The sequence below is a fragment of the Stegostoma tigrinum genome, chromosome 45 (assembly GCF_030684315.1).
Source record: "Stegostoma tigrinum isolate sSteTig4 chromosome 45, sSteTig4.hap1, whole genome shotgun sequence".
NCBI lineage: Eukaryota > Metazoa > Chordata > Chondrichthyes > Orectolobiformes > Stegostomatidae > Stegostoma > Stegostoma tigrinum.
Genome location: NC_081398.1, coordinates 15,092,222 through 15,107,669, shown reverse-complemented (window position 1 = coordinate 15,107,669; position 15,448 = coordinate 15,092,222). Strand labels below are relative to the sequence as shown.

Here is a 15,448-nt window from a genome sequence, read left to right as displayed (position 1 = left end):
GATTGAAGGAAAAGAAGAAAGCAAAGAGCGGCCCTTCAACTTGTTTCTTCTGATGAGAACCAGTATGTGACATAACAGGAAGATGAGATTGGTGGGTATTTCATCCACCTTTTGTTTTGAGCTAATTAACTTCAATGTCTCTTGATTTAAAGCAAAAAATTACAGTTGAAAAAAAAATCACCTTTAATATATTTAATACCCCAATTAATCCCTTGCCTACTCAGTCAGTTCTATTCCATTCAATGTTTTGCAGCTGTAGTATGAGGGAGCTGGTGGTTAATAGTGTGATAAATAGGACAGACATGAAAGTGTGCTGTTTGTTTTCATCAGCTATTGCACAGTTTAGTGTTGTTTATGAAACAGTTCCCTGGATAAAGGATTGCCTTCTACCGGTCAACCAGAGAGTAGGGATAAAGGAGTCTTTTTCAGATTGCAGCTGGTGACTAGTAAAGTTCCGCAGGGATTAGTGTTGGGACCACAACTATTCACAACAAAGCAGGCGCAAATGCCTAATTCAGTTTCTATAAATTATAGAATCCCTACAGTGTGGAAACAGGCTCTTTGGCCCAACAAGTCCACATCAGCCCTCTCAGCATCCTACCCAGACCCATTCCCCCTAGAACTCACCTCATCTACACACCCCTGAACACTATGGGCAACTTAGCGTGGCCAATCCATGTAGCCTGCGGATCTTTGGATTGGAGTAACTGAAAGAATCTCACGCAGACGCTGGGAAGAAAGTGCAAACTCCGTACAATTGCCTGAGGGTGTAATTGAACCCAGGTCTTTGGTGCTGTGAGGCAGTAGTGCTAGCCACTGAGCCACATGCCACCCAAATTGTTGTGATCATTTGTCATTTGGCATTCTTGTGTTCATTCTGATGTGTAGGAGGAATTTCTGAAGAAGGGTCTCAACCCGAAACGTTAGCTTTCCTGCTCCTCTGCTTCTTGACCTGCTGTGTTCTTCCAGCTGTACACCTTTTTATCTCAGGTTCTCCAGTATCTGCAGTTCCTACTATCTGTGTAGGAGGAATTGTTTTGCTGCTATTTACAGTAGGATTCAGGTCTAAATTGCCAAACAACTTAGCCCTTCCTTATCTCAGCCCTCTGCTGAGGACGGGCCGAGTCAGTGTCTTCTGATTTGATTCTGTTTAATTCTAAGGGGCGATGAGGAATCAGTCACTGAGCGAGCTGGTGGCCACAGTTAGGCCCACATCCTAATATGACTTCACCAGTTTTTGGAAGGAGGTCATGAGTTGACTGTCACAATAGGGTCCTACGTCCCTGAGTAAAGGAAAGGGGCCATTTAGCCAGGGCAGCCCTTTTGGTGATTATCCAAATGGGTTTTTCTGTCTATCTGCATGCATGTGTATTCCTCCATGTATCAGTGTGGCCAGGTAAGAGAACAGGTTAACAAGTGATTGATAAATCTCACAACCCCACCGCTATGGTTATGCTCCCGTTAGATATTGACTTTGAGCTACCTAGTCAAAATCATGGTGTTGGCCAATTTTCAGTTAAATTCAACATTGCAAAATTTGTTCTTGTCTTGCAAGTGGCATGTTCCAGTCTAACCCTTCCCAGGGAAGTGGTCTGGCAGCAAGACTGACCTCGGGACACAGGTTTCACTCGGGCATTGCCATGCTGGAGTCGAGGCCATTTAGCGGGAAGACTGAGGTGTGAGAGTGCTTCCTTCAAAGGCTAAGCATGCCAGGGTGGTTTTGAGATCTTCCCTGCCGAGCCTCTGCCTTCCTGACAGTACATGGCCAATCCTCCCACAGCCACAGTGAGGCTCCATTACTCCAGCCTACAAGTTACCAAGTTAAAATGTGGTAGCACTCAGAGACCAATCAGTCGCACTCTCCTTTCTCCCCATTACTACTTTGAAGGCATTCATAAGTGCAAGTTAAGTTTGTTTCACCCCTTGCTTGTTGAACTACCTGAGAGTGCTTCCATTTTGCCATCAGGAGGTGCACCTGGCTGGAGTGGAGCCAACGAATCCATTGACAAGGAGGAGAATGCTTCGGGGATACCACTGAAAACTCAGGGAGCAGAGGGCTGTACAGTCAAGGGACCCTCGCGATCGGGGCTGCCCCAACCCTGTCCAATGACTTGCCAACGAAGTGTAGGTAGGTTGACTGGCTCTGTGCGATTGGCTAACTGCTTGGCCAACTTTTCAAAGTGGCCTGACGGACAATTACCACTTCCATTCACTTCCAGGTGGGATACAGAACAATGAAGACATATTTGTTAATCTGCCATATATATACCTATACGGTCACACTATGTAATGTGTGGGACATTGTAGTCTGCCAAAATTGTGGATACTGATCAGAAATTCAATCTCCATCCTGTTTGTTTGCCTGCTTCCTGGGTCAGGTGATGTAACTATTTGCAGGGTAACGCCATCCTCCTCTGTACTTCGCACCACTCAACATCATCCAAATGATGAGCAAAAACAAAGTTGCTGGAAACGCACAGCAGGTCTGGCAGCATCTGTGGAGGAGAAAACAGAGTTAATGTTTCAGGTCCGGTGACCCTTCCTCATCCAGATAACATGATACTAAACAGTCATTTATGATTAATATTTTAGCTCCCCCCTCCTCCCAAGTCCATGAAGAAGTAGTCACCTGCTGCTCTTGAGATTTTTGATCTCTCCTTTCAGCAAGAGACACCACCCCCTGTGAAGGATGAGTAACACTCGAATTAAAAACCTAACTAATTTGACTGCACGTTCTGTCTGTGCAATCTAACATCCTTCTTCCATCGCACCTTTTTCTCTGTTTTTTCCCTATCGTAAATTCCTATCTAAACATGTCACCCTGCAATTGCAATCTCCAGCCTAAAGTAACTGCTTAATTATTGAATGATAACAAATCTGAATGTATTGCTTTCTTTAAAAAAAAAGGAAGTGACCATTCAGTCCCTCAATTCCTGAATGAAATCATGGATATTCTGCAACAGTTCTCCATGAGGTTATACCTTGTTCCATTCACTGTCCGATGCACGTCCTTTCCTCCTCCCCTCCCTGCCTCCAGTGTGCATCCTACCCTCCTCCCCTCCCTCTGCATATGCTCTTCCCTGTATTGCTCTGCACATGCTGGCCCCATGTGCACTCTTCCTCCTCCCCTCTCCCCCAAAGTTTGTGTTCCCTCCTCTCTCTATCCCACTGCGCGTGCACTCTTCCCCCACCATATGTGCACTATTTCCTTCACCCTGGTCATCTGTCCTAGATTTCCCTGTGGCACAGTGTCAAATTTTGTTTGGTAAACTCTCATTTGCTTTGTTAACATTGCCAGGCATTGTAAACTGTTACGTCAACACAGTAGGATAGTAGTGTATGAACAATAAGCCATGATCTTGCATGTGATATTCCTATCTGAAGATATATCAGATATATGGTCTAATTGTAAAGTGGGCTGCATATTCCCTCAGCTCAGATTGAGTCTGTTTAATTCATGCCCCCTCTCAGCAAGTATCCGAGGAGGTTTGATTGATTTTATTGTCATGTGTACCAAAATTCAGTAGAAAGCTTTGTTTACAAGTGGTACAAGCAGATCACAGCAAGCAAAGGATGTACAGATCAAAAAGATTTAGAGGCATACAGGCTACATTATTTGAGGCTAGAGTCCATTCAACAGTCTGACAATCGCTGGAAAGCTGTTTCTGAAGCTACTTGTGCGTATAGAGAGATAATGTGAACTGCAGATGCTGGAGACAACAAAGTGTGTAGCTGGATGAACACAGCAGGCCAAGCAGCATCTTAGGAGCACAAAAGTTGACGTTTCGGGCCTAGACCCTTCATCAGAAAAGCTTTTCTGCTGAAGGGTCCAGGCCTGAAATGTCAGCATTTGTGCTCCTAAGATGCTGCTTACCCTGCTGTTTTCATCCAGCTCCACATTTTGTTATCTATGTTACTTGTGCGTGTATTCGGGGTTCTGCCTGACGGAATAGGCTGTAGGAGATCATTAAAGGGTCTTTGATGAAACAGCATTTGGAATATTGTTTTGACCCTGGTATCTAAGAAAAGATGTGCTGACCTTGGAGGGTATCCAGAGGAGATTTACAGGAATGATCCTAGGGATAGAGGGCTTGTCAAGTCAGGAGTAGTTGAGGTCTCTGGTTGTGTACTGTATGGAATCTAGGTTGAGAGGTGATCTGATTGAAACTTAGAGTAGATGTGAAGAAGATGCTTTCAGTAGTAGGAGGGACTAGGATCCAGAGGCACAGCCTCCAAGTGAAGAGATGACCTTCTGAACTAAGATGAGGAGGAATTTCTTCAGTCAGAAGGTGGCTAATCTGTGAAATTTATTGATGCAGAAGGCCATAGAGGCCTTTCTGCTGCGGCAAGCCATGTAAATAGAGACCCCCATCCCAGGCCCTAGGAAGACTTTTCACATCAAACAGATGTTCACCTGCACATCTGTTAATGTGATATACTGTATCCGCTGTTCCTGTTGTGGCCTCCTCTACATTGGGGAAACCGCTTTGCAGAATACCTACGCTCAGTTCGCAACAAGCAACTACAACTCCAGTCATGAACCGTTTCAATTCCCCGCCCCCACTCCTCAGACGACATGTTCATCCTGGGCCTCCTGCATTGCTTTGATGATGCCACCCGAAAGATGCAGGAACAGCATCTCATATTTCACTTTGGAACCCTGCAGCCCAAGGGTATCAATGTGAACTTCACAAGCTTCAAACTCTCCCCTCCCCTGACCACATTGCCAAAACCAGCCCAGCCATGCCCTGCCTCCCTAACCATTCCTCCTACCTCAAGCCCCAGCCCCATCCCCACCCCCTACCCACTAACCTCATCCTGCCCCCCCCCCCCCCCCCCCCCCCCCCCCCCCCAACCAACCTGTCCGTCCTCCTTGGACTGACCTATCCCCTCCTTAACTCACCACCTATATTCACCTTCACTGGCTCTAACCCCACCTCTTTGACCTGTCTGTCCCCTCTCATCCTGTCTTCTCCTTTATCCGTCTTCTATCTGCCTCCCCCGTCTTCCTATTTATTTCAGAATCCCCTTCCCCTTCCCCTCCCCCGTTTCTGAAGAAGGGTCCCAACCTGAAACATCAAGCTTTCCTGCTCCTCTGATGGTGCTTGGCCTGCTGTATTCATCCAGCTTCACACCGTGTTATCTCAGATTCTCCAGCATTGGTAGTTCCTACTATCCCTGGATAGAAGGTTTGCTTTCACCCAGGTTGATAGGGTTGTTAAGAAGGCATACAGTGTGTTAGGTTTTATTGGTAAAGGGATTGAGTTTCAGAGCCATGAGGTCATGTTGCAGCTATACAAAACTCTGATGCAGCCACACCTGGAGTATTGCGTACAGTTCTGGGGTCGTCGCATTATAGGAAGGATGTGGAAGCATTGGAAAGGGTACAGAGATTTACCAGGATGTTGCCTGGTATGGAGGGAAGGTCTTGTGAGGAAAGGCTGAGGGACTTGAGGCTATTTTCATTAGAGAGAAGAAGGTTAAGAAGTGACCTAATAGAGACATACAAGATGATCAGAGGATTAGATAGGGTGGACAGTGAGAGCCTTTTTCCTCGGATGGAGATGGCTAGCAAGAGGGGATAGAGCTTTAAATTGAGGCGTGATAGATGTAGGACAGATGTCAGAGGTAGGTTCTTTACTCAGAGTAGCAAGGCTGTGGAATGTCCTGCCTGCAACAATAGTAGACTCGCCAAATTTTAAGCGCATTTAAATAGTCATTGGATAAACATATGGATGATAATGGACTTGTGTAGGTCAGTTCGGCTTCGGCTTCAGTTTGGTTTCACAGGTTGGCACAACATCGAGGGCTGAAGGGCCTGTACTGAGCTGTAGTGTTCTATGTTCCATGATGGTCTGGGCTGTGCACACCACCTTCTGTAGTTTCTTATGGTCCTGGGCAGAGCAGTTGCCGTATCAGGCCGTTATGCATCCAGGCAGTATGTTTTCAATGGTGCATCTGTAGAAGTTGGTGCGGGCATGTCAAATTTCCTGAGCTGCCTAAGGAAGAATAGGCATTGTTGTGCCTCCTTGACTGTCGCTTTTAGGTGGGAAGTCCAAGTCAGGTCATTGGTTTTGAGTTCTCCATGATCCTCCTTGTTCACATTTCTGCTTGACCCTCTTCCCCCTCTTTCTTCCTTTCTAGACTCTGCACTCAGCCATCGCCTCGGTCGTTCAGCCTCCACCTCAGGTGCGCGTCACCCTCTTGCTCATCTGCAGCGACAGTGCAGCCAATCCCGAGACTCTCCGAGCCAGGTAGGAATGACAATTGACTCCCAGCAGCAACGGTGAAACTGACCAGCGAGAGAGAAGTAGAGACACAGAAGCATGAAGGGAAAGATAGAGGGGTGGAGAGAGGGAGAGAAGGATGCAGTGCATGAGCATTAGGTGAAACATAGATATGAGAGACAGTGTGAAACAAACATTTGAGACAGCGTGAGAGAACAAGAAAATGGTAGGAAAGAAATAGAGGCAGAGACCCAGTGATAAAGTAGAGGGAGAGAGAGAGCGAGAGAGATCAATCAATGTAGGCTTTTGGAACCAGAAAGATAAGTGGTCAGAGGGAGAGATAATGTCTCCTAAAGATCAATGAACTGTTTTTGAAGAGTAGTCCCTATGTGAGGCAGAAATATGACAACCATTTTGTTTCCCACAAACAGCACATGAAACAAAGAAGTTTGAGTTTTACCCAATAGTCGGCCCCAGTATTAGTCAGGGATCTGCTATTACATTGAAAGATCATAAGTCCAAGTCCCATCCAATAGATTATAGCACTATGTCCAAGCGGATATGCCAGTGTGTAACTGAGGGTGGACTGCATTGTTAGCCTTTTATTTGGGGAAACAAATAGCATCATTTCCACAGAAGTGCCAGATAATGACCATCTCCAACAAGAATGAATATTAGTTAGATTCTTTGGCATTACTGTCACTAAATTCTGCCACTATCAACATACTGGAAGTTACCATTGACCAGAAACTTAACTGGACCAACCATATAAATACAGTGGCCGCAAAAGCAGGTCAGAACCTGGGAATCAGTGAGTAAATCACTTCCTGACAGCCTATAGCATCCAAGTCAGTACATTGGAATACTCTCTGCTCGCCTAGATGAGCACAGCTCCAACAACACTCGGGAAGTTTGACACCATCCAAGACAAAGCAATCCATGTGATTGGCACCGTATCCACAAATATCCATTCCTTCCACCACAGATGCACAGTAACAGCACTGTGTACCATCTACAAGACATAACTCACCAAGGCTCCTTCAAGAGCTGCTTCCAAACCCATGATCTCTGCCATCTAGAAGGGCAAAGGCAGCAGATACATAGAGCCACCATCACCTGCAAGTTCCCCTCCAAGCCATATACCAGCCTGACTTGGAAGTGTATAGCAATTCCTTCTATCAAAATCCTGGAACTCCTTCCCTAAAAGCATTTTGAGTGGCCCGACCACCCCAAGAGTAGTAACAGTTCAGCACCACCTTCTCCAGGACATGTAATGTTGGAAATGCCAGGCTAAATGGTGGTTCGCATGTCCTGTCAAAGAATGAAAATGAAGCATTGTGTTTATCTCCTGGTCATGCTAGAGTTGGTTAGGATCTTGCTGTACTCACACTGGCTGTCCTTTTACCTACGTTACAACAATGACTGCATCCCAGTAAAAAAAAAACTGCATTGGATTTTGAGATGTCTTGTGATTATGAAAGGTACTAAATAAATACAGGTCTTTTCCTTCTCACTAATTTGTATGGAGAGGTCTGTGACTCGTAGATTGGAATCGCACACCTTTGAGCCACTGCAGGACTGCACTTGGACATTCCTCTAAACTGGAGGCCCTCTTATCTCTGATAATTGGAACTGCAGATGCAGGGGAATCCTAGATAACAAAGTGTGGAGCTGGATGAACACAGCAGGCCAAGCAGCATCTTAGGAGCACAAAAGCTGGCGTTTCGGGCCTAGACCCTTCATCATGAGGCCCGGAACGTCAGCTTTTGTGCTCCTAAGATGCGGCTTGGCCTGCTGTGTTCATCCAGCCATCTTATCTCTGCATGGAGCAACATAGGCAGGTTAGTGAATCTTGTGGAGGAATTAAATCTTGGTTTACTTGCAGTTTAGATTTTGAAGGGCTCATAAGTCCGATGCATGATCTACAGACACTGACTGCCGTATGTGGGGCAGCTGCATTGTGTATTGGTCATGGGAATTGGAGGCCATTTAGATTCCCAAACCTGTTGCACCATTGCAGTTTGTGGTCTGTAGGCTGGTCTGTGTTTTGACCCTACCTTGGTCCCATAACACGGACTCCCCCTTGACTAACAGCAATCAATCAACTGCAGCTTCTTAATTTCCAACTGAACCCCACTTCACCAGCCTCAGCAGGGAGAGTTTCCATTTTCCCACTCCCCTTTGTGTGGGGGGATATTCCTGACATCACCTCCACCTCCCCAATGACCTGATTCAGATTTTGAAGTCCTGCCCACACCCACCTGAAGAAATAGTTTCTTTCCATCAAACCCTTTAAAATTTTTAATCATCTCAAGGCTGATTCCAGGGATGGGCGGGTCTGACCTACGAGGAGACATTGACTAGGTTGGGGATTGTTTCTGCTAGAGTTCAGATGAATGACAGGAGATCTCCTAGAGACTAACAGATTCTAACAGGACTGAACAAGGTAGACGTAGGAAGGATGTTCCCGACACTGCTTGTTTCCAGAACCAGGGGTCACGGTATGAAAATTCGAGGTTGAATATTTAGGACGGAAATGAGGAGACCAAAGAATGGTGAGCCTGTGGAACTTGTTACCACATGGAGTAGTTGATGCCAAAACATTGAATGTATTCAAGAGGCGACAAGATATAGCTCTTGGGACGAATGGGATCAAAGGTTTTGGAGACAGTAGTATTAGGCTATTGAGTTGGGTGATCAGCCCTGATCGTGAAGAATGGCAAAGCAGGCTCAAAGGCCAAATGGCCCCCTCCTGCTCCAATTTTCTATGTTTGTTTGAACCTTTCCTGATCATTCTTTAATATTCTAAGCCGGGAATACAAGCAGAGGCTGTGACCTTATCTTGCAATTTAACTCTTTGAACTTCCATATCATTCTGGTGACTCTGCGATGCTCCCTCTCCTGAGAAGCGGACTCCTGGCTAAACCCAGTGATACTTGCTTACTGTATTAATGCTGTTTGGTGCAGTGTGCTGGCCCTTTAAGATCATTATGCAGCGTTTTAAAGGAGATATGCATTGTGTGTGGCCTGTTAGTTAGACAGAGCAGTTTGTTTCAGAAATTTTAAGGAAGCAGTGCTCCACACAGGGTCTGACTGGTACTTAAATACAGCTTTTGTTTTAAATCTCTTGTTTTGCCAGTTAAGCTTTGAACGGAGTTAAAATGAAAAGCTTCAACATATGTTCCTTTCTACTTTGACAGGGTCTTCAGCAACAAGCATTGCGAGAGAAGGATGGGAAGCTCCTGGAGGTTATTGAGCATAAACGGTGCCTGTGCAAGGAGATCAAAGCGCGACGAAGGCCAGAAAGGAGCCTATGCAAACAGGACAGTATGCCTATCCTCCCGAGTTGGAAGAAAGGCTCGGATTCTCGGAAAACCGGGACACCTCCATGCCAACGGCAACACACTGTCCTCTGGGACACAGCAATTTGACAGTGTCGGTTTCTTCCTTCTACCCTTACCCCCATCCCAAACCTAAGAGCAAAGGGCAAGCCTGCAACCTTGGAACTCCACAGACTCGATCATTGGGCATGTAGGCCATCAGGTTTCGTCATGGGGCCTAAAGTAGCCCTGATTGTAAATCATTTGGGAGACTCCCTGATAACAAACCAACACCCAAAATTCAATCTTTGCTTCACCAATTCTCAGCCGCTTGCCCTGCTCCCTCCCTTGAACCCTTCGTTATTTCTTCTACTCTGAAACAGAATGAGCCTTCAGAAAACATGCATATATCAGCAAAAATAAAACCCAGGCTAACAGGCCCAACAAGTGATCTCTGCATCATGTCACACTGAACTAACCAATCAATAATAGAGAAAACAGTGCAAGCAAGTGGTGGAAAGCATGTCTATTGAACAGACAGCTTGTTGCCGCCCACAGAGGACATAGATCAGCCTTCACTGGTGCTTGATATTTGACACATTGATTTGCTAATGAGTCAGAAAATGAGGGCAAGAACCTTGAATGTTTATTGATGTCTGAAGAACTGAAGAGACATAGAAGATAGCTAGGCCAGTCCCTCTGTCAGGAACAACACGTCGCTGACTCTGGCCTGCCTCATACAGGGGGAAAAATATGCTCCAATGATCTCGCCAACCCTATCCCCCACCCCAGCTGCCACCCCTATGCCAATTAAAAATCCAGAATGGCCCAAATCCTTAGCCCTGCATCCCACATTACCCCAGTATCTATTGTGACTCGGCCAGTTACTTATTGATCAAGTCTACTTTGAAATGGGAGTCTGGCAACTGAAGTGATATCAGATTTGAGGCCTGCATGAGAACTGAGCATCACGTAATATAGTAAGAGCAGTGAGTACAAGGGGATAAAATCAGATGTGATGCCAATGGAGAGAGGGCTGGACAAGGGGTGCCATGAGAGAGAAAGAGAGAGAAAAAGAAAGAAGCGAGACTCCCTGCAATCAATAACAGCCTCAGCAAATGTTGTTCAGCACGGTGATGTGCATTTTTGAACATAATGGATGTCATGGGAAACACTGAAGAATTAACAGCCACAGTGATAGAGAATGTTCAGTCCTAAATTCACCTCCCTCAGAACAAAAAGATTTTGGAAGATGGTGAAATGGAGAAAGCATTACCTGCCCTCGGTGTGTTTGGGAACAGTGTAGAGATGGCTTTATTTAAAGTTTAAAAGTGTATAGGAAACTTTAATCTATTTAACCCCATGCTGTAACTTGTCCTGGGGGTGTTTGTTGAGGATAGTATCAAAGAAGTTTTACTTGCTGTTTAAAAAAGTAGAGAAAGCTTTACTTTCATCTAACTAGTCTCATCCTACACCTGTCTTGGGAGTGTTTGCTGGGAGTATTTACAAATTCTATGTGGAGGAATGTATTCTAGTCCTCAGCCAGCAAGACAGCTTTTGTTGTGATGGGGACAGTGAGTTGTGATATAGTTGGCCTAGGTAATCAAGGCAATAATGAATAAAATCAACCTGGGTATCATGCTTGTTATACTATCCTGTGAACCCTGTCCTCTCGCTCCACTGTTGTGGTCGTGAGCTGCTTTGGTGCAGGATTGGCACTGATCCAGACCTGTTCATTCCTGATCCACTGTTGCCAAGACATTGGAAATCTACCACATCTTGGGGCCCAATCTATAGGGATTGGTCAAAACTTTCTCTGTATGAATGTCATGTTAAACCACTTTTTGTTTCTCACTCTAGGCCTTTCATGAGACTATATCTAACTGAATCTGCCATGTGTCTTTTACCAGTAGTATCTGACTTTTATTTTCCATCTGTGTATGCGTTGATCAATGTCTGTCCATCTGTCTTCCTGTGAGTCAATGTCTGACTGTATCAGTGTCCATCTGTATGATTGACTGTCTATTTATGTGCACCTGTGTCTATCTTAGCCCATCTCTCTTTGTATGTGTGTCTTTTCAGTATGTCCAATTATGTATCTTTGTACACATATGCTTGTCTCCATTTAATTGGCAACCATGTCAGCTCTCGTCAACTGTTCTTAAAAGCCCATCTGGTTCACTAAATGCCTTTAGAGACAGAAATATAGTGTCCTTACCTGGTCTGACCTACATGAAACTCCACAGCATTGAGGTTGACTCTTAATGCTGTCTGAAATGACTGAGCAAGCCACAAAGTTTAAGAGGCAGTTAGGGAAGGGCAGTAAATGTTGGCAGTGCCCAGCAACACCCACATCCCATGAAGAAATAAACACAAATGTAACTGATGTGTACATTATCTGATGGGACAGGTGCATCAAGGTGCTAGGGAAGCGTAACCCCAAAAAAACTCAACTATGCTGGGAGTCTTCCACAATATGAGACATGATCCAGGCTGGTCCCAGGCTGTGTGAACCTGGCCCCCCTTTCAATCGCATCTTCAGTATACTGAAGCCTCACTGTGCCACTGATCTGTGACTTTTCAAATGAAACAATCACCCTATTCATTGCCCAGTACTTACTCATTTGTTTACCCCATGGTTGATGAATTCCATCAGACGTATTTGACTGGACACTTACTAAGTTGTGGTGAATTTTCTAGCTCCCCACTTCTGCAGGTCCTACCTCAGCTGGCTGGGTGGTTCCCATCATTAGCTGCTATCCTGAACTGGTGCATTTGAGTAACCTGCCTCTAACCTGCACCTGTGCCAGCTGTTCTACAACATGAGATGGCACTTCCTGTCCCACCTGGTCATTGATGCTTTACTTTCAATAACTATAGAGTTTATTCTGCTACATTCCTAATTCTAAATGATACACACATTTGCTGGTGCTAGTCTTGCTCATCTCAGAATGGAGATCCAGCATGACCAGTGCATTCATTTCCAATGGTTCTTTTTAAACTGGTTATCTCCTCTGACAAGCCACTGTCATCCCACAGATTAATTCCTGGTGGGGACAGTGCGAATTTGCAGAGCAATTATAGTAATTGATAGCAGGTACAAACGTGTGGCAGGCGGATGTTCTAATCCTGACATGGCAACTAGATGTGTAATTTAAATTTGATTAATTAAGTAGACCTCTAGCATAAATAGCTAAGTTTCACTGCCCATGAAACTACCAGATTGTCCAAAAAATCTGAATGGCCACTAATCTCCTTCACCTGTAGGGACATCTGCTGTCTTTACCCAGTCTGGCCAACATGTTATTCCAGACCCACAGCAATTTGGCTGACTCTTGACATCGAAAGTACCATTCAATCAAGGAGGTTTTTTAGTAGTGTATAGAATGCAGAGCATGAAGCACTGGCCCTTGCCCGTGATGCTTTATTCTGCAGCATTGAAGGTATTGGCTAACTATATTGTTGTCAAGCCTGAAGTGTTTCAAAAACAAGCTCGACTAAGGCCTTGTCAGGGTTAAGCCTGACTGAGACCGCAGTCAGGCTGGTTCCATGAAAAGCCTAAATTGAATTTGATGCTGACTGCGGCCTTTCAGGGTTCAAATCTGAAGCTTCACAGCTACAGTGACCCCCCATGATTCTTATGAGACTCTCAAGTGTCCCCACTCCCTCACTTGTGCTCTGTCTCTGTCTCTCTATCTCTCCACCCCAGCTCTCTCCAAGGACAAGAAGGCACAATCTTCAGGCCTAGTTATGAAGGTTAATTATTGCTGTTTGAAATCTCAATTAGAACCCTGGGCTGGGTGCCTTGTAGTTGTTAGGTGGACTGGGGGAGACTAAACACTGAGCTATGTCAACAAAATGAGGATGGGTACCTCACTAGTATTGGGTAGTACAGGGAGGTTGTGATCTTTTATAACAGGTTCCAATTTTCCAATCTCACCTGCACCAACCAAAGATGTCTGCATTATTTAAATATATATATCTGTATATACCAAGTGTATTTACATGTGAATACGTATGAGAGCCAGAGTCTGCCTGGCAACAAACAGAACATTCTTCTGCTCGCTTTATCACCACATCAACTCTTTCCTTATTAAGGGTCAGAGTTCTCCTCCCAACCTGTTTCTCCCTTCATAACACTCCCAGCATTAACTTAGTGATTCTTGATGACTTCCAAACACTAATTGTGTTCCTCATTGGCTCTATTTGTCAAATCTATGGTTCATGAACTCTGGTGCTTACCAACTCCATTTTAAGCAGCTGTTGGTACTTCCCTGTCACACAACGATGGCTAATACTTGGAATTCATGGGAAACTGCTTGGTGGGGAGGGAGTGGTTGGGATTGAGAGTGTGGGAGAGGGGATTGAGAAAACCCAGTGGGGGTGGTAAATGCAGTGATGATCATCTATGCGACCCACTAAGTAATGGCCGATGAATAAATGTGACTGGGAATGGTTGCATCTTATCTGAAGTGGATCAGTACCTTCCATCTCCATGTGGTGGATGGAGGGGGGTGGGGTCAAACCTGGAGTCAAATGGGAGAAGGTAAGACGCCTGTACCTGCAGCACTTCTCACCCTGGCCTTCTCCAGCCTATCAATCAATCTTTTACAGTGTTCTGCCAGAGAAAAATACTTGTTGGCCAACAGGTTTGGCCTTGGTTCTGTTGCTAAGCAACCGTATCTGAACTAAATAACAATAATTACAAGAATTTTTTTAAATCTGCCAAACTGTATCACAGAACAACTACAAAAATGCATCTTATGTACCCTATGATGAAATAATTTTTAGTTTTAATGATTGTGGTTGCAAAAAGAAAATTGTATGTGACAAGCTTATACAGTCATTCCAATTATTTATTTTTTAATTTATTTCTTCTCATATAAATGGAACAAGGTTCATTGATTCCTTCATTAAGCCTGTGTATTTTGTGCTTATATGTCTGTGTCCTGGCCTTCAATATGTCAAAAGGGACTGATTTTTGACTTGGCTGCAATGTCTAATCAGACAGCAAGTCATGGTAATGGGCAGTCTATGGGAGTTGGAGAGGGGTTATTCAATAAGGAGGAATAGGGATCAGGGAGAGATCAACACCCGCCTGGGTTCAAAATACCTAAGTCTTGCATTCAAGAGTTATGGATGTGATACGTTGAGATGAGAAGTTTTGATGTGGAGAAATTCAATGGGAAAAATTCATTGAAAACCACAATACAAAAAAAAACCTAAGAATGGACTTGAAGAAAGGAAAATGTGTATCTTACAAAGGTTTTAAACATTAAGGCCAAATCAGATGCCATTTTACAAGCCAGAAGTTCAATGTTCCCCTCTGGAGGCAAAGTAAGACTTTAAGTCAATTTTGAACCAAGTATAAAAACAGTGGATTAAAGCCCACCGTCCTGTTCCATTTGGTTGATGAGAATGTAGTGGGCCTCTAGCATTTGTTAATGGGACATACTGGCCTGACTCGTATACCTCAAAATGGAGGCTCATTATGGAAGACTCATCACTTCTGAGTTTAGCTGATGTCTTTCTTGCTGGGAATTAAGTACTCCTTTGACAGCTATCATGAGCCCTTGGTATGATTAATCTCTAAGCTGCATGATTCTTGGATATCATTGGTTCTGTCTAAATGGTCTAACTTTCAAAGGCTGGGAAGCTCAGAATAGTAGTTCAGGAACCAATAATGTTTTGACTCTTTGATAAACCAGGCTTAATAAGCCCCACGTGTAGACTACTTGTCAACTGTCGGAAGGCAATTGTTTTGATATTGGGCCAACATTATCATTGAAGAAGATGCGGATCAGACTCTACTAAAGCAACCCCAGCCACAAGGTGCATTCTAATGTCCTGCCAACCCATGCACTGATTAAATTCAAGGCCAGAATACTCTGCTGCTTTTAG

At 44.6% G+C, this 15,448-nt stretch overlaps 1 protein-coding gene across 1 annotated transcript in view; it reads left to right on the top strand.

The window, feature by feature from the left end:
- Positions 1 to 14,452, top strand: part of LOC125448622 (neuronal tyrosine-phosphorylated phosphoinositide-3-kinase adapter 1) — a 48,001-nt gene extending 33,549 nt beyond the window's left edge. The window contains exons 5-7 of the mRNA XM_048524034.2: positions 1,967 to 2,128; positions 6,145 to 6,254; positions 9,428 to 14,452. Coding sequence (XP_048379991.1) covers positions 1,967 to 2,128; positions 6,145 to 6,254; positions 9,428 to 9,658 — 503 coding nt within the window. The 3' untranslated portion in view covers positions 9,659 to 14,452. The remainder of the gene's footprint in view (positions 1 to 1,966; positions 2,129 to 6,144; positions 6,255 to 9,427) is intronic.
- Positions 14,453 to 15,448: the final 996 nt, after the last annotated feature.